The following is a 20,093-nucleotide window of genomic DNA, read 5'->3' as shown; positions in this document are numbered from 1 at the left end:
TGTTTTCTGGTTGTAAAACTCCTCTCCAGCTTGATACCACTTTATTTCAAACCTTTTGGGATCCAGAGAAGCTAAAATGATTCACAATTGATTGTAAAAACAGACACACTAAAAACAGAGAGAAACATGGTTTAGTTAATGTTTTTAATAAAATAATGTACAAAATAACGTTACCACATATACAGTGTCTTGCTGCCTAAAACCCATTGAAAATAAAAACACTACTTCAGAATCACACAGCACTTGAATACAAACAAACTTACTGAAATCCTGATTTTATCATTTTGAATAAATAATTTTGACAAAATTAGTTAATATTCACTGTAGTTACTCTCATTCACATGTAACACATGGGAGCCATAGGACATACAGCCTGTTAACGCTGACTCTAAAATAAAAGGGCTGTGTAAATGTTGACTTGGTTGATTAATTTGTTAACGAGAACTGACAGAAATGTACTAAAATTATTGCGAATGGAAACACAAAATTAGACTTAAACACTTTTTCTTTTCACAGCAGGAGAGTTTCAGATCTGTGACTCTAAACTTGAAGCATGATGATGTTTGTGTTCTTGTGCAGCTGTAGGCAGAGTAATACTGTAGTAAATGAAGAAGGATACCAAACACACCATGCACTGTATGTGTGCGTGTGTGTCTGTGAGTGTGTGTGTGTGTGTGTGTGTGTGTGTGTGTGTGTGTGTGTGTGTGTGTGTGTGTGTGTGTGTTAGGAGTAGAAGGTGAGGACACTCTGGTGGTTTCCTCGGACCAGCAGCAGAGGCGGGACGTCTTTGGTCAGAGTTTCCAGCCAGCACATGTAGAGGGCGCTCGACACCGTGCCCTTCCTGGCCAAAGGCATGCTCCTGCAGACAGACAGACGGAAGACATCTGCTTTGTGAGGATAGTGAGGAGGGACTGAGAATCACTGCTGCTGTTTTTTCATCATTATTCAAGCTGTATTTTAGAAACCTGGATATACTACCAGAAGGACTCGGATTCAGACCCACTATGTATATTTGAGATATTTTACATTTCATAGGGAAGTACTTGATACTATAATAAATAGATGCTTTTCACTATACTAAATTTCTCTGACAGCTTTGGTGACTAGTTACATTTCAGATTAAAAACATAAACATATTAAGTTCTTATTAATGTAATGCTTTAAAAAAATTAAACTACGGAATATTTTATACAAGTATAGCTGAATATTCATTAATTAACAGAAAATGAAAAATAAGCAACTATGGTAACACTTTACAATATGATGGAATGATCCATGATGCAATAATCATGAATAATTAATACATTTAAAGCAACATCAGGTCACTTTCTGACTTTAAAATAACAGCTTCAAATTATTTTGGTGGCACAAAGCCACACGGTGTGACACACGATTACTTCAAGATACAAGTTTTCAACACACAACATTGTTATAACCTAAAGAGTTCTGTTAGTAGTTAGCACCTACATTACCTTTGACAAATTGTTACAGACCTGGGACAGTGGAGTTGCTCTCAGAAACTGTGGGGGGCGTCAAATCGCACAAAATGCCAATTTCTACAAATTGTTGCCTTCAGGTTATTGAAACTGTATTTAAAAGTTATTTCATTGTTAAAAATGGTTCATAAACCATTTGTTATTGTCAAGTTGCAACAGAGGTTTATAATACTTTGTAAAGGCTAAATAAATACCGTGTGTTCATGTATAAACTTTCTTTGGATGGTTGCAGCTTGATAATTTAATTTAATTTACTTAATACTAATGATGGTTATTATAAAGTGTTACCACAACTATTGTGATAATTAACAAAGTCATTTTTCATGCTAAAAGGTTTCATGCCTCCAGCATCACAAATGTAAAAATGTGCTGTTTTTCCTCACTTCAGGGAAAGAGTTCCACCTCAACCAACTACAACAGAAGGCATTTTTTTTTCCATGAATGCACGAGTAATAATAATCAATAATACTACACTTTATCTGCACCCACCTCCATCAGTTTCTACAGTCTCACTGCACTGATCACCACACCCCCCAAAAAACACTGAAAATCCCCGCATGTCAACTCAGGACTCTGACACTCTCACTCATATAATTGTGCACTTTATCTTACCAAACAAACTGTACCATGACAGTATCTGATATTTGATAGTCTGTCACGACTGCCGTATTATGCTGTACCCTGCTGTGAACATAACTTGCTGTTGCTGTCACTGTATCTTGTCATATACTGTACAGAATGTCTATAATTGTCCTGTACAGACACTTTACAGTTCATTTAAAAACTATAGTTACCTCCTTTTTATTTTCTATTATATTTCTCTGTATTTCTTTATTTACCTATCCCATTTAAATTGTTATTTGCACATCCTACTTGCTATTTTGTATTTCGTCACTGAGGCAATATGATTGTGATTTTGGGCTGTATAAATAAGATGGATCTGATAGAGAAGAAGATGAACTCTGACACTGATGATGAAGAGGACAATCATAAATGATAAGTTCTTACATGACGATGAGTTTTGCTGCGTTGGAGTGTTCCTTCAGCAGCTCATTCAGTCGGATCTGACGGTTGGTCTGAAAGTCACATATACAGTATATTCACATTAACTACTTCTTGTTAAACAGCTTTAAAGCTTCACTGGTCAGAGTTGATCTGTGTGCAGCGTGTGGGTGGACCTTGGCCTTGTAGAGCTCCAGTTCGTTGTCAGTGATCCTCCAGGGTTCCTGAGCCTTCAGCCTCTCTGCAGCTTCCTGCTCCATGTCGTCTTCCTTCAGCCTGTACGGCTCAATCAGCTCCTTAAAAGTCAGCTTACTGCAAAACCACACAATACATTTTAAAAGCTATAAACCATGTTTTTCTTTTCATTTGCTATGTGTGTTTTTTTTTCTAAATGTTCAACGTTGATGTGTTCATTTGATATGACTCCTTTACAATATCATGTCAACGCACTGTTTAAAACTAAATCATGATACAGTTCAGTAAACTTTAGGAATTGAGGCAGACTCCATCAGAAGTCGTACTTGTGTTTCTTGGGTTTGGTGTTGATGTCTCCGAGGACGTGGATGTCAGAGAAATCGATCCTGAACCTGCTGAGCAGCATGGCCATCCTGATGGGACACACAGACCAGAATGAAAACGCGGTATGCAGAACTATGTAAGTTAGTTCAGGTGAAAAAACAGAATCAGTGTTTTTTCACTGAGGCTTTTTGATGAAGAAATCAGGTCAAAGCGCGTGTGGACTCACGCTCGGCGGTCGTGGTCGATGCGGTTGATCTTCCCGCCGATGAAGACGCGGATCCTGCAGTCGCCCCACTTGCTCCTGTTTGTCAGCAGGAAGGGAATCAGCAGAGTCAGACCTGCAGACACAAATACACACTTTACTGAGGGAATGCTTGGTTTGCTTGGTTTGAATCCTTCTTCTGTTTTTGTTGGTGTAGCCTGCTGTCCACACACCCTACATATCTCTAATTAAACATGTGTTGGACAGTAACTAAGTACATGAAGTCAAGAACTGTACTCATTTTTGCATTTAGAGAAACGTGATACTTTACTCAAATTTCTTTCTCCATCTCCGCTGACAGCTTGAGTTATTGCTTACTTTGTAGATTGTGATTAATACTATACACATTATCAACTAGAATGGCAGTCAGTAGAGTGCATACCTCCAACGGGGCCAAACATACCAGATAGCAAAATTGTTATGGCCCAGATCAGGCCCACATCAGTTACATTATACAGCCCACATACCATGTGAAATGATGGCAGCCAAGAGTAAACTGAGTAAACCAGAACTGGTCCGTGTCTGGCTCAGATCTAGTCCAGGAATGTATGATGGTGTCGGGTAACATTTTGCTATCTAGTGCCCCTTATATGCAGGCAATGCAAAAGAATACAAAAGGAAAACTTATAAATTTCCTGAAAGCTGTCAGCCTGATGAAGCATGAATTTTTAAGCTGGTCCTCTCTACTCTTGAACTCTGGTGTGCCACAAGTCTTTGTCTTCACTGTGTTAGACGGAGAAACTGACCTCCATCATCAAACAGCCACCAGACGTCAATGGTTCCTTTGCCCTGTTTCTTCTTAAACTGCTGGCTGGTCTCCAACAGACGCTGGTCAGTCAGACTCAGAGGAGACTTGGTCTCTGTAACAGATATAACACAACATGATATGGCAGAGGGTGAGGTTAAAGACACACGTTGACATTCAGAAATACTCTCGTTCCCTGTTTTCCCCTGAGTCAGATAAGAAGATGGGCATCTGTCTTTTCAGGACAGAAACAAATCAAAGTCCAAATCTGCCTGATATATTCATCTTCATTGTGTCCATGCTGGCCTGTCTCTCAATGACTGAACTTTACCTCTCATGATGAGCGGGCTGCTCTGGTTGCCTGTGGTCTTGGAAGGACAAGAATCAAAGTCCGAGTCTTTCGGCAGAATAACAGAAACCACCACCTCCTTGCTGCCAATGGGTGGCTTCTCGTGTGAGGACAGCAGCTCATCTATGGGGACAAACAAGGATATGTGTACAGTCTACGGAGCAGATGGATAGAAAGCAGATAAGCAGAAAAAGACAGGGTTACCTTGTCCCTGGATGTGAGAGACGTCCAGTGCATCCTGCAGTCGAAGGATCACCACTCCAAACTGCAGGTCAAAGGCGTCGCTGGAAAAACAGATCAGACCACTGCACTCAGACTTCACTGTCCTTAACCAGAAATCTGCTGTTCAAATGTAAAGTTGTGTTCTCCTTTACACTTCCTTTCCTTCTTGATATCTTTGTGTGCTGTTCTTTGATAAGTAAAAGCAAATGAACAGGCGAGAATAATTGTATGTCCATGTATACCTTTTGCTTAATACAGTACAAGTCACATTTTCAAATTATTACAAAATAAGCTCTTCCTAGAAGACGCATCAGTCCTTACTGTATAGTGTTGATGTAAATCTCCACGTCTCTCATGTCTCCATCACTCCAGTTGTTCTTGAAACCCATGACCAACGTGTTTGGCTTCAGGCGACCCAAACCAACAGCCTGAACATCAGAGAACAGAGACGTAGCAAACCTCTGACAATGTATCTGTGGCTCAGTTATTTGAGACTTTAATGAGGGAGGTTTGGCATAAAATGAAGTCAGAGAGGGGTTTATGTTACCCTACTTAGACAATCAGACATTAAAAAGACATCAAATGATAATATGGTTAGGGTTAGTTGGGTGTTTGTACCTGCAGGAGGAACTGTGTCCCGTGCCTCAGGTTGTCAGAGAAAACAGTAGTGTAAAAGGCCTTGATGCGTTTTTTATTGAGCCAGCGCTGACAGCGGGCGTGATCCTGCGACAACTCCTTAAAGTTCGGCCGGCGGGTCACCTGAACAGAGGAGAGACAAAGGACAATCTCCAGCTGATTGTGATTTCAGAAAAAAGTCTCTGCAATCTAAAGAATACAGAGATCTGATCAGAGCGTGATGTTTTCTAAAGCTGTATATCTGTACGCACTGTCCTGATGTGACCGCAGACCATGAGGCCGACGTTCTTGGTGAAAGAATGAACCAGTTGAAGCAGAGCGGGACGAGAGCTTGGATATCCAGTCAGCACCAAACACTGGGGCCTGTAAACATGGAATCCCAACAGTTAGTCACATCCATTCCTGTAAAATGAGGTAAAACTAGCCTAAAATGCCCATCCACCACGTATCCAAAGAAAATTGAAAGCTGCTCTATAACTATTTTGAGAACAAAATGTTAAACTATGACGACAGTTTGAATCATATTCAGTGCTACTTTTAATGACTCATAGAAGTGTGAACACACCAAAGTAAAAGGTTTTTATTTCTGCCTGAATATATTTTTGCGAACAAATACCTGGATCAATGCAACAGCACAATATTTGTCAAGAAGTTACTGACGCCTGACAGGCATTGATTGTACCTGCTGTTGTGATTGTACCCTGAAGAGGTTCTCAATTGAAACACAAGAATCTTAGATTTTGCAATGACATGTCCACTTGAATATAGCAGTTATATATGTAGTATTTTTTTTATAAGAAAATGTAGGATTTAAAAGGGGTTTTGAACATCAAACTGTTTTATTTTAGCTTTGTTTCTGATGGAAATCTCAAAATCAATAGCCCAGATCTAATTCTCGAGCTGACCTGAAGTTTTTAACGTGGTCCTCGACTCCAGTGAGGTTCAGACAGTGAGTCAGAGCCTGGTTGTAGATCAGAGCCTGAGTGGATGAACCCCAGTTCACATCTACAGGAAAAAGAGCAGTGAAATGAGGCAATGGGATTAAGAGTCTATAAAGCAGAACAAACACAATAGCAGTATTGTTTGGATTGACTTCAACACCGAAGCTAGTAACAAAGTGGGAAACCCCCTGAACTCAATCAGAAACAAGTGGCTGTGATCAGTTCTTATGTTAGCAGAAATAAAAGATCAAATGTGAGATCGTTGTGTTCTGACCAGGTTTCTTGTAGCTGACATAGATGTAGAGAGCGAGGACGATGAGCAGAGTGACTAGAGCTGCCCACCAGTTGATGACAAACATCACCACGCAGCACAGGATCGCCCCGGCAAGAGACACCCACATGTTGTAGTACTTGAAACTGGGGCGCCACCCTGTGGTGAGAGACAAGGATGAGGCGAACAGAGCCATGCTAGCAGGACAACAACTAGTGTTACAAAAATGATTGCAAACACTTTCTTTTGCAGAAACAACAGTTAAGGTCATACTTTTACATTGTTTTGTTTAGACTTTTTTTTTTTTTACATACTGCAGCCTGAAACCACAATTTTTTTAACAAAATAGATTAATTAAGAAAGCTAATAAGCTAACAACTACCTGCCGCTAACTGTTGCTACTAATAGCTAGTTAGCTCAGTTAGCCATGCAGCTAGATGTCCAGGCTTGGTGCTCAGAGAACTAGGGGAGTGTTGGTGTTTACACTACTAGCACAGCAGCTATGGACCAGGACAGGTTTGGCATAGCTGGGTAGCATGCTAACTTTAGTATGTCATCGCAACACAATACATAGATGTGAAAAAGTCAGAACAGTTTTTCACCCTCTGTTGATAATTTTAGTTGACAAAATGCAATATAATGGAATATTTTACATATTGTTCTTTGGGAACAATGAGAACTCTTTACTTGAAATAAGTCATACCCTGCTAAGACTGGAATTTTATTGTCTGCTATTTATTGTAAGTGTGAGACTATAGGCCAAATCAACAGAAACAGATCTGTAACCAAAGTGAGTTTCCTTGATTCTTGAGACAAATGTCTGACACATTGAATTCTGAACCTAGCCATCGTCCAGTATGACATATTTGTCATTTCACCTTTATATACTTACTTATATACTACTTTAAACACTTAGAGACCTTTTCAAGTTTTCAAAGGCCTACTTTAACATCACTGTACCTGTCATCATACAGTATACAGAATCAGTTCAGTTCGCAGAGTTTACCTGGAGAGTTGGCCAGCGAGGCGTGGAAGACGGAGAAGTTGATGAGAGCGTACGAGGCCAGGAAGAAGTTGGAGATGATGGGGGCGATGATGTTCAACTCCGCTAACAGACAGCAAAAGAGAGGGTCAGTAATCAGGACAAGTGGGAAAAGGTTTGTGATTAGATGGAGAACAACATGCAAGCAGCTTACCAATAAGGATGAAGGCGAGGCCGATGCAGAATGTCAGGACGTAACCACGCAGAGGCTCGTTGTTCTTCCCATAACCCTTCGCAAACACACCCAGCCCTGGATAGATGTTGTCCTTGCACAGAGCCTGGAATCACATCAGCTTTTATTTTTTCAGCCATTTTATATTAAATGTCTTTGTTTGTTAAGGCATATAATATCAGTCAACGAGGGTCTTTAAAATAAGACAAAACAAAATATGTGTGATTTCTGACCTGGAAGACTTTGGGTGCGCTGACCAGCGAGGCCAGAGCCGAGGACAGAGTGGCTGAAAAGATCCCTGCAGAGATCAGAGGACCGAAGCCCGACACCAGACTCATCACCTGGACAACACACACAGACACACCTTTAGGTTCACACTGACCAAGAAGAATACATTCAGGTAAGACTTGTAGCTGAATTGTGTTGTGCAAACTAAGACATTATGTGATTTTGGTTGTCTGTGTAGGTGTGAAGGTCATTTTGTTGCACTGCAGCAGGTCGAGCAGCACAGCCTTATGTAGCCACAAAAATATCTTATCAAGGATGCAGGAACAAAAACATCAAGCTCAAGTCTACCAAAATTTGGTTTGTTTGTTTCCTGGCACATTCAGAAATTGTGTGCCGTTAATAGTGTCGTTTTCTAATCCTGTCCCAGGAATTTGGATTTCATGTTGTGTCACAATCTGCCCCACAGGGACGTGCGTTTTGTCGGATATCAAGTTAAGCTGGGGCTTTCTCAGAATGGGACAGCAGTTCTCAGATTGTCAAAGTCATTGTGTCTGCTGCAGGTTTGACTCAACCCACTGAGCTAAGATGATTTTTGAAATTAACCACTACAACCCAAAGATGTAGCCCAGTGAAGGAATTTAAGACACTTAGGAATAAAAAACAAAAACAAAACATGCATTCTTGTTTGTTCAAAAACAAGCTGAACAGGAACATTGTCTCCTAAAAAATATCATCATCAATACCTACCGACATTACATGACATCTGTCAGCATGTAAGAGGACGAGAAACACACAAAGGCGTTGGATTTATTCACGCCTGCTCTGCCGTTGGACATATTTTAGTGACACACATTTTCCAAAATGTGAAACATTTCAAACATTCATGGAAAACATTAAATAAACAGTTATAATAAATAATAAAGAACAAGTGATTCTGTCTGAAGCAACAGACCAGACTGTGTACCATGTCAGCGATATCAGTGTCAGTAAGCTGTGTGTGTGTGTGTGTGTGTGTGTGTGTGTGTGTGTGTGTGTGTGTGTGTGTGTAGGTGGATATTGTCAATGCTCTCATTCAGCTCTGGCTCCAACCAGCGAGAACCTTGTGACTCAAAACAACAGTCACTATTATCACGGCTGCACTTTGTTTGGGAACAGCTCTGTTACACACACACATGCACAGGCAGGCACACATACACACACACACACACACACACACCACACATACTGTACACACACGCACACACAGTGCAGGCTTCTATGACCACATGCAGAGAGACAGCATCACAGCAGCAGTCTGAAGCGATTCACATTTGTGTTAAACGACCACAATGTTTAACACAGGACTTAACTCTTCCATCACTTTTCCATTTTTGTCTTTAACGCAGAGATACACCCAGTTAGCAGGTGTGCAATATTTTGAAAGACTTTGAGAGTAAGCAAAATATGTTTGAAGTGTTAAAGAATGAAACAATAAATAGCATAAAAAGAGTTTGGAAATAAAATAGTCACAAATTAAGTAAGAGGACCAATAAATTACATTTATATATATACTTGAGGGAATGAAACTTGTATATTGTGTCTACTAAATGTGTTAGCAGCTTGAAATATGCTTGCATCAGAACCAAACTGTGTAAAATTGATGTTTAGATAATGCAAAAATAGTAGCATTACGTAAGCAATAAAGTTTAAAGTTCAAGTCGCATTAGTGGGTTGTCCTAGGCAACAAACATCGTCCATCGGCGAATGTGATGAAATTCCAGTTCTTCTGGACTTTCGCTGATGTTGGGGAAATAGGAAATCGTATCATGACACTGCATCGTAGCCAATGTGTGGGCTTCCATAGAAAACAATAGCTGTGGGTGTTTTGATGCACGTCACAGTCTGTCCGTGTGTTGGCCTTTATGTAACCCAAATTCCTGAACTTGTCCGTGTTCTTGAAATACACAATAGATGCCTTTACCTTATCGCTCATCATGCTCACATCTTAACTTATAATTTTTCAAAGTGTTCTACTGAAGGAGTCAATATCCATAGCGACGGCCATCAGGGCATCCAGATGGCTTCATAGTGAAGACAAAAACCTTGTATTGAAATATAAGCCACAATTAATCTACTCCTGTCCATGTAAGGAAAGGCAAAAGTACCTCCAAAATACTGCTACCTGTTATTTTACATCAATCTATCGTTGTATTTATTTAAAAATATCCGATCTTGACAGCATTGTGCAAGCAAACTTAGGATGTTAGACCCTAGAATTGCAGATTACTTTAGCAATGCTGACAATTGTGAAAACACTTTAATCACCAACCAAGGCCATTGCTTCCACAAAGTCAAATAGTACAGGAAGTCAGATGATAAGTTTTAGGTTTAAAACAAATCCCCAGTTCAAGGAAAATAATTTGGAGAGGAGCTGAGGGCAAAGTATTAATTTACTCCCAAATCTGTCACATAAACTCAAATTTGTGACCAAATGACGCCATAAATCATATTGACATAGTCTGAAAACAGCAAGTTAATGTCAAATAACTTAAAGGAAATCAATTTCAGTAACTAAAGAATGCCTGCAAGACAAGACAAGACATTCATAAAATTTTTGTTCCTGGGGTCCTCATAAAACACAAAATGTAGATGACACAACCCAAAATCACATTAAAGTATGTCACAAGATCTGCTCATACTCATAGACAAAGTCAGACGATGCAGGAAAACATGTACAAAAACTACAAAAATAAGTTTACCTTTATCCTTTAAAGATGCCAATAATCGATGAGATATTCATCTGCCCAAATTTGATGGTTTAATATGCATTAGTACAGACGCTGCGTTTGAGTTCCTTCCAAATGTGTTCAGTATAAAAGTTGTTAGGTAATCGTTGCAGCAAGGTCATTGATAGGAAACTAGTTCAGTTCAATTATTGCACTCAAACCTGAAAAAATTTACTTACTGGATTAAAGTACCCATCATGCTTTTGGTTGACCATGGTGGGCTGTTCGGGTATGACATTGACGTTTACTTCAGTGTCATTCTAAATCAATCATATCTTTTTGCTCAATAAACTACTTAAAGGAACAGTTTACCCCAAACCCAGCTACATTTTGTTTGTCTGAGTTTAAAACATTTTTAGTTAATTCATCCCTGAGCTGAGTGTGTGTGATCATGAGCTGCAGTGTTACCTGGAAGTCATTCATCAGCCCGAACTGACAGCCTCCCTCCTTGCAGATGGAGAAATCGTAACCCAGCGTGCAGGCGGCATCGGTACAGTTCACTGTGTCGCTCACAGTGTCGTTGTGGTCCCCTGTGGCATCCCTGACAACACAGGAGCCTGCAGGAGGAGAGAAGCAACACAAACACTTACATAACTGAGACAGTTGGTGACAAGGTTACCTCCTCTACTTCTACCTGTATGAGCCTTTGGCATGCATTTACACCTTACAATGCATTTTCTCAATTCCATTTATAATGATAATAATAATAATAATAAAATAAATAGGATCAAAAACAGCCAAAACAGTAACACTGTCTTCTAATCTATCTTTTTAATATGATGATTTTTAGCTTCTACAGCATTCATTAAAGGTGTCAGACTAAATACAATAACAGAATTCCCTGCAAGTTGGTGTTAAACTTATGTAAAATATTACCAGCAGAGATGGCAACAAACACATAGGTGATTCCTGTGATGAGGATGGCCAGCAGAGTGCCTTTAGGGATCGCTGACTGAGGGTCCTAAACATGGGGACATAATAAGATTCAGGTTTATTGTCTGCTCAACTCATAGTGGAAATTTACCTTGAGCCTCAAGTGGTACAAACTGAAGCTAAAAGCATTGTTCTTCTGGTTATAGTAATAACAATTTGTATTGCATATTTATATAAACAGATGCGACACAATGTGCCTTGCAACATATAGAAAGAATAAAGAATATGTCCAAATTCAAGAAGTATCAGCATCAACAACAACAACAACAAAGAATACAATTTAATATACTTTTCTTGTTGTAAGTGAGGTGCTCAACTCTACAGAAAGACTGTTCCAGAGTCAGGGGTGGTGAGAACCAAAAGCAGCATCACTTTAGACTTCAGTCTAGTGGTGAGTAACAGTTCATGTTAGAGTCAGCAGTGATCTGATAGGAAGCTTAAATGTAGACTACAACATTGACCTGATGTTGTCCAGAGCAAGGCTCTTAAAGGGATTGGACAATTATTAAAAACACCATGAAATCAATTGAATATCTAACAAGCAGCTGATGAAGAAATCTTAGCACAGGGCAAGTACCAAAACTGTGTTTAGTTTTGCTGAGGATCCTAGCTGCAGTCTTTTGATTGTAAACAAAAGTGTATGGATTTTACACAGATAACCTCACAACGAGTGATATAAGCAATAAAAAAGCAATTATTGTCTCATCATCAGATGAAGCAGAGATGTAGAGTTGTTTGTCATCTGCATATTGATGGAAAAAGATGCCATGTTTCCAGGCAATAGAACCTAACTAATCAAGTCTATAACTGTGGAAGAGCGCCCAATCCAAAGTTTGCAAAACTTTGTATTTCTACACATCTGAGATCATCCAACACTATTCACTACTGAATACCACTACAGCAAAATGATGATAATATAATGTGCAAAATGTGAAACGCACAGTGAGGTCTCCAGAGATGTTGGCTCCAGCCAGGATCCCAGTAGCTGCTGGGAAAAAGATGGCAAACACTGAGAAGAACGTCTCATCGTCTCTGAAGTCTGGACCCAGATTCTCTATGAAGATGGCAGCTAGAAGGCAAGAGAGCAGACAGAAATATAAGCAAAACTACGAAATACTGCAAATGTTCAGTGACAGACACCTTTGAAGTTTGGTCAAATGGCGAGAGAGTGCAGACTGACTGTTGTATCCGAAGAATCCTTTAGGTTCTTTGCTTTCTGTTGACATGAAGCTTCCTATGAAGTAGTTAACGATGGCTGCCAGCAGGATCACCAGGAGGACAATCTGAGCCTGAGAGACAGTAAGAAATATGGAAGGGGGTATAAATAACAATAGCAATGCAAACAATCTGATGTTCACCATCTTAGTTCAGCCGTTGGCATGCATTCATTTGCTAATTAGGGCTTAAAGCCCCATTCCGGTATATTTTTTGTCATTTTCTAACAATCAAGTCATTTTTTGGACAATAACTCAATCATCCCCCAAGCTTGTTAAAGTGACAGTAATCACTCCATGCTGATATTGTTGATCTCTCTAGAACAGAAGTCTGGTTATAATGGTAATGGATTAGGTCCGACTTTAAACCACACCACATTCTCGACTTGAAGAAGAATGTTAATTGTTTAACAGGAAGAAACACTGGCTGGATTGGTGTTTCAACACAATGCATTGCTTAGGCTGATAGGAACATCATTAGTTTTACAGGCATTTGGTCACAAACCAAAGAACTGACTAATTAAAATTTGGACCCAGTGATGGTGCAACAAGGAAGGTTTGAAGTGATTTTCTGACAATCTATCCAATAGTTGTCAAGATATTTTAGTTAAAACCACATGTGGGAACCTTATAGTGATGTTCGACAAAAGTCAAATTATTACCAACATAAGTAGGATTCATCCTCTGGGGACCATGAGTATGTACAAGATTTTATCTAAATACATCCAATAGATGTAAAGAGGTGTTTTTTACCCAGCAGTGTACATGTAGCAGCTGTTAGCAACTGCAATGTTACCTCGGGGTCGGGGCGACCGTGGCTCAGGTGGTAGAGCGGGTCGGCCTATGTTCGGAGGGTCGGCAGTTTGATCCCCGCCCGGCCAACTGCTTCATGGTCGTTGTGTCCTTGGGCAAGACACTTCACCCACCTTGCCTCATGTGAATGTGTATGACTGCTGTATGTTTGAGGTGGGGGTCGGAGGGCCCGTAGGCGCTGAATGGATGCCACACTTCCGTCAGTCTGCCCCAGGGCAGCTGTGGCTACTATTGTAGTTTACCACCACCAGTATGACTGAGTGTGAATGAATGGAACCTGGAACCCTGTCAGGTGCTTTGGGTGACTTGAAAAGAGCCATACAAATCCAATCCATTATTACCTGCAGGACCTCAACAACTTTCTATATGTATCATTTTCCAGTGTGAGATATCAGCAGAGGATTCCTGATTGTCCACTGTTTTCAGAGACAATGTGGATTCACATTCCCACCTTGGCTTCCCACTCCATCCCAGCTACAGAGATTCCCAGCAGCAGGATGATGGTGAGAGTCCCGACGATACGAATGTCATTTAGCTCATCAGTCATCAGAGCATCAACATCCTGCAACCAACAACCAAAGACGGAACAAGAGCAATGTCAGAAACAATGCTCAGTAGACAGACAGATGTATGTTTGAATGGGTATACCAAAGTATTTCTCACATTAAGCATCTCAACGACTGTCTCTGCAAAGCCTACGACATACATGGCCACAGCTACTGCATTGGCGAAGGCAAAGATAAGACCGATAGAGCCTCCAAACTCCGGCCCCAGGCTCCTGGAGATCAGGTAGTACGCTCCTCCTTGATAGCAGGAATACACAGTATTAATTAATGTTTCATCATTTACTACTGGTTTGCTTTTGGCATTGAGTTTATTTCTCAGGAACACTGAGAAGAAGGGCTGTAATTTGTTTTAATCTGAAATAAACTGGAAAAGAAACGACTATCACACTGGAAATGCTGTCTCACTGGAAACATAGGCACACCTTTTCTCAGAACTGTTTTATTGAACCTTCGTTCAATGGGAGCAATCATTGTTACGTCACATACAAGGCTTGAACAACTAAACTTTACTGAGGTCACCTGTTAATATATCTGTATTTTAAGAAAAGGGTGATATACTAACAAAACATAGATAACAAATTTCAAAGCAAAGGCTTCTGTGGAGTTGCTGTCTCACCTCCTCGTACGAAACCATTGGTTGCTATAGCAGAGGTGGACAGACCAGTGATGGTGGTAACCACAGAGGCCATCAGAATGATTGCAATGGTCAGTCCTACAACAAGTAAAAGAAAGAAAGAAAGAAAAAACAAACAAAGTTAGTTACGTTAATACTTCCGGACTTCTATGGCTCTCAGCACTTTGCCCAATGGTTCCTACCAGAGATGTAAATCTTTAAATGGCACACAAACACAAACTTTACTCAAATGGGAGGAAATAGTGGATTTGTTGTGGACTATTTTCAGCAGTGGATTGATCCCCATTTAGTACCTTTTTGAGTACTAAGGGACTCCAAATAGTTTTTGGACAAAAGTGGGGCACTATGGCATGGAGGAATTAGACTATTCAGGCTTTAATACAAACACAATACTTGTTAGCATAATAAAATCATTGTCTGTTTGAGTATGCATTTTGTTGACAAAATAAATAATATAGAGCCCCATGAATAGAGCCTACAGTTAAAGTACTGTGACATGTAAATGACTTATTTATTGAGAAAAACTTCACTCTGATTGGTTGGTCCCTAGGCAGAGAGCCCCCTCAAGAAGACTGAGCTCACATTTCTCTGACGTCAAACTTGATTTATTTGTACCAACCAATTCCAGCCTGTCCAACAATCCAGGACATTCTGATGAAGAGCATCACACCCCAGATATTCAGCATGCAGCGGACCTGCCACACACACAAAAACACACATGGTTAATCTTGTGAGGACCGGCATGTATCCCCAGATGGAAGGTGAATGCGATCCTCTTTCTGATCAATAACATTCATCTGTTCCAATCATCACATCATATTAAACATCCCATGGAGGAGTACTGCTTTAACTTCTCTCTCCCTGAAACACTAACCAAGACTCCTTTGACCCAACCAAACTTGACAGTTCCTCCTTTGCCCTCCTTTGCCGCCAACGCCGCTGCCTCCTCAGCTGCAGATGGCTCGTCTCCATTGGCCAGACCGTCCTCAAATGGCTCCTGACAATCATCAGACAAAGGTATAGACAGGTGAAAAACAAAATGAATGTACTGAAACAAAGAGTTGAATCACTTTATTGATCAATGGAAAATCAGCATCACATGGTCTGAATGTAAATTTTGTTTAATCGAAAGTCACAAAGATATGTTGGTTTTGAAGGATGCATTTATCATTATGAGTTCATTATAGACAGTGTTAGACAGAATATATACATTTTTAATGAATACTTTTTCTATTTTTTCATGATGACTATGTTAGCTCGTGATGAGTATTTGAATTTTTTAAACTCTTTGTTTGAATCTGTTCACATCCGTTTTAGGTGAATGAGACTGGATGCTCTTTTTATATACAATCCCCAAATGTTTCAACATTATTATGCTGATCACTTTCCCCCTCAAATTAAAAAGGAAGTTTATCACTCAAGACTATTTCTGACCTTAGGTGTATATACTCAGCTAGCCACCCGTACTGTTAGATAATGATATTTAGTTGATTGTAAGCCTGTGATGTTGGGTGACCAACATTTATTGTCGGGACATTAGCTGGTGCCAAAGTCATGTTGATGTAGAATACTGATGACCTCTGACGTTAATATTTAGTGGGTTTTAAAGGAGACATTATGCTCATTTGGGAGAGAGGAGCTCCCATTGGTGTGGTTGTTTTACCTCATGATCCTTTACATTCACAAGATCATACATAAAACACTGAAGAAAAGAAAAAACATTTAATTTAAGTTGTGGTGTTAAGTGACCAAATTTCAGCACTGGAGAGGCTGAAACTGAAGGTCTATTGAAAGAAAGAGATGGACAAAAAAGAGATGATGGAGACATTTCCTTTCAACTCAGACCACGCTTATTAATGTTAACCTGAACTCCCAACAACAACCCTGATTATTAATGGGTTTAGAAAAAGACTCAAACCTCAACTTAACTGTCTCAGAAGTGGTTGAAGTGTACCTATACCCATAGAAATATGTTGGACTGTATGAAATGTGTCAGTATAATTCATACTGAGCTGGAGTCCAGGTCGAGGTCTGAACGAGTTGTGTGCAACATTCTTGGTTGTGCTGAAAATGTCAGTCTGCACATTGTATTATTTCACCTTCAAAGTTATTGTAATGAGAGCTCAAGTGTCATCTGGCGTCCTGCTGTCAGAATAGTTGAACTGTTCACTGTCAGTGTACAATGTACGTCTATGTTACAGCTACCTAGCTGTATGAGAGGAGTGGGAGTGTGGCAGGGGATGCCTGTAGGGTCATGAGAGGCAGCATTGTGTGTGTGTGTGAGTGCGTACGTGTGTGTGTGTGTCGGGGTCATGCCTCCAGTGATGTCACTGAGCCCACTCAGAGTCTGTTCAGGGTTTTTTTGTCTGCTTACTGAGATAAACTGACTGTGTGTCAGGTGGACGAGGAGGAAAGCAAACTACATACTACATTTCAAACCTCACCTACGATGACATCAGGAAAACAGGATGTAGTGCTGGTAGTTGATTCTTTAAATGAGGGTTCATTAGATCCCAAATGACAAATGAGAAAATCAATAGAATTTTAAGGACAAAATACTACATCCCACTCACAAGTATATTTCTGACTGTGTTCACCTTCTGCTCTGTGACATTTTTAAACTTAAAGGATCACTATGTAGTTTTAAGGGTATAAATATTAATCAGAAGAGAAAGATCTTCATTGACTTGTTTTTTTTTTATGCCTAAACAAATTAAATAAACAAACTCGCCATGTTTATATGACTCTTAAAACTGAATAAACAAACTGACCTTAAAGGACAACACAATTTCATCATGTTTTAGTTTGTTTATATATGGCGGACCCTGCCACCTTCCTGGCTTCAAACAGTGTTCTGGTGACCCTATTTTCCTCTGAGAACAGCTTGTATTTGTATCATTTCCTTATTAATATTGTAAATAATAAATGTTTTCTCCAAAACTAGATAGTGCCCCTTTAATAACAAAAAATATTTTACCTCTTCATAGGAACTTATGTCACATATAATCTCCATATTTAAATGTATTTACATACATCTTGCTGATTGAACTCACTAATACTCAATCTAATAATAAAACCCAAGTTAACTTTTGAAAGCAGGACTGTTCTCCACTCTCTTCCACTTTCTTACGTGTGGGACTCTAGTATCCATAGTATTCCAATAGTGTTGCTTTTTCTGTGATGTCTGAGGTTATTTAAAGTGAAGAACGTAAAGAAAACAGTGTTTTTTGGTCGTTTACTTTATCGAGTTCATCGTGCAGCTCCGACAGCGACGGTCTGCTCAGCTTCTCCCCGAAAGGCGCAGCAGTCTGCCGGTAGAAGTCGATGTTGGGCACAGCGTCTATGGTGTTGTGTCCGAAGGTCCGCATGTAGTAGGTGTTGGAGTGGGAGTCAGAGATGTGCGTGTGTCCCGTGCCTGTTGAATGGAGGCTGACCGAGTCGCTCCTCGCCGTGTCCGGCTCGTGGGACACATCAGGAGGGAGCCCGATGTCCATCGCGCTGCCCAGCGCGCCCGGATCCATGAAGCCCACCACCCTGAACCGGCCTTTAGAGTCTTCAGGTGGCTTGGATCCATCGGTGGAGGCCGGGGCAGGTGCCTGAGTCGGAGCCGGGACTGGTGCGGGAGCTGCGGGTGATCCTTCTGTCACTACATCCACCTGGAAGCGGCTCTGAGCGGAGTCGCCGCTCCTCAAGGACGGTTTCTGTCCAGACATATCCTCCCGGATAGACGATAAAACCCCTCCAAAGAGTCGCGAACGCACAGAGAGACAAACTACTACCGTGAAATAAACACCTGCTCCAAAACCACGAGGATGTCCAGGCAGCAGCGCCGCAGCATTTAGTACCAAGCAGTCAGAGCGGGAGACGCAACCGCAAAGTCACAGAGAAAGGAGTAAAAAAAACCCCACCGGAGTCCAGATTTAACATTTAGATGCAAAAGTTACACACAAACAGTCATTCACTCCTCTGCTGTCCTCCTGCGAAGTCTGGCTACTGTATGCACCAGGACGCACTCGAAAGATCTGTGCGTAATGTGCGTAAAGGACATCAGCTCTCTCCCTCGCACACTCTTTCTCTCTTTCCGTCTTTCTATCTGTGTCGTTCTCCCTCTCCATCCGTCCATCCATCCACGAGTTGGCGAGCGTATCGCCCCTCAGATGGTGACTCAAACGGTTTATTGTCATCCTTCTCTTTCGCTCCCTCCTCCTCTCTCTGGACTCTCGAGACATCTCAGCATGTCGGGAACGCGGCGGAGAGGAGCAGGAAGGAGAAGTAATGATGGATCGGTGTCCATTACGCACCGAACTTTGGCACGCGTTCTGGCGCATCTAAGTCGAGAGAAAAGGAGAGGAAGGAGACAGAGAGGACGCGTGAAAAGACGAGAGAGTGACAGAGATTTCACTCCATAAAGTTGATTGGAACAGAATTTTTTTTATTTGTGGGAGAAAAGTGAACCAAACCCGGAGCATACTCACTGACAGCAGAACTGTCCTGGGACCAACATAATTCAGAAAGCTGTAGAAACATCACAAACTACTAACTCTTGCCATAAACCATCAGCAATATTAAACCCAATGTCTTAGGTGCGTATCTGTGTGATTGTGTGTGTGATTGTGTGTGTGTGTGTGTGTGTGTGTGTGTGTGTGTTTGTGTCGTAGCATAATACAAAGAGATTTGTCATCACTGCTGGTAACACACTGAGACATTCACACAGAGGCCTAGACTCGCACGCAGGGAGGCAAAGTGTGCGTGTGTGTGTGTTGTGTGCGTGTGTGTCATTAGCATAGGGAACAACAGCTGCTTTCTTTGTCAAAGCGCTTGATGCTGAAGCCAAACACAGGACAATAAATTCAGGGACAGAATGACAGGAACCAGTTCAACTTAAAAGTGGGGATTGTTTCCATCGGTGTCACTGGATTACAGTTATATTACTGGGTTACTTAAATCTAAGATGAATCCTAAGTGTGCCACTTGAGTAATTACAAACTTTTTCAGCAGTATAAAGATGTCACTTGGCAAATACATCAATTTTGAATACAAATGTGTATTTATTTAAAGGGGTAATATGCTGTTGAGAAGAAATTCAAACTCATTATTCTAATATTTACAATATTAATGAGGTTATAACTCTCCATCACTGTTCACAGAGGGGACATAAGCTCCCCAGAACACTGTTTGAAGCTAGACAGGTGGCAGGGTCCGCCACATATAAACAAAGTAACACAGTATGAAATTGTTTAAGGTCAGTTTGTTTATTCAGTTTATTCACTCATGAAAACAGAG

At 40.7% G+C, this 20,093-nt stretch overlaps 1 protein-coding gene across 1 annotated transcript; it reads right to left on the bottom strand.

The window, feature by feature from the left end:
• Positions 1-127: 127 nt before the first annotated feature.
• On the bottom strand, positions 128-18,978 carry LOC115582178 (solute carrier family 12 member 2). Its single transcript, XM_030417973.1, has 26 exons — positions 18,050-18,978; positions 15,685-15,807; positions 15,430-15,505; positions 14,793-14,888; positions 14,274-14,413; positions 14,062-14,172; positions 12,764-12,872; positions 12,525-12,652; positions 11,527-11,611; positions 11,059-11,207; positions 7,891-7,998; positions 7,640-7,763; positions 7,450-7,551; positions 6,447-6,602; positions 6,137-6,236; positions 5,483-5,594; positions 5,214-5,354; positions 4,917-5,023; positions 4,578-4,657; positions 4,356-4,496; positions 4,026-4,139; positions 3,244-3,355; positions 3,020-3,106; positions 2,675-2,810; positions 2,505-2,572; positions 128-859 (listed from the first exon to the last, which is right to left on the bottom strand). The coding sequence occupies exons 1-26, from the start codon at positions 18,521-18,523 to the stop codon at positions 724-726; spliced, it is 3,315 nt and encodes a 1,104-aa protein (XP_030273833.1). The 5' UTR covers positions 18,524-18,978; the 3' UTR covers positions 128-723.
• Positions 18,979-20,093: the final 1,115 nt, after the last annotated feature.

The sequence above is a fragment of the Sparus aurata genome, chromosome 5, assembly GCF_900880675.1.
Source record: "Sparus aurata chromosome 5, fSpaAur1.1, whole genome shotgun sequence".
Taxonomy (NCBI): Eukaryota; Metazoa; Chordata; class Actinopteri; order Spariformes; family Sparidae; genus Sparus; species Sparus aurata.
This window is presented reverse-complemented; position numbering and strand designations above follow the sequence as displayed.

What these genes read in the sequence shown, in the direction of transcription:
- LOC115582178 (XM_030417973.1), bottom strand. Translation starts at nt 18,523, where the DNA reads ATGTCTGGACAGAAACCGTCCTTGAGGAGCGGCGACTCCGCTCAGAGC. An exon ending in TCTGCGGTCACATCAGGACA is followed by an intron (nt 5,355 to 5,482) that starts GTGCGTACAGAT and finishes TCCTCTGTTCAG; the next exon opens with GTGACCCGCCGGCCGAACTT. An exon ending in TGGAGCTCTACAAGGCCAAG is followed by an intron (nt 2,573 to 2,674) that starts GTCCACCCACAC and finishes TGTGACTTTCAG; the next exon opens with ACCAACCGTCAGATCCGACT.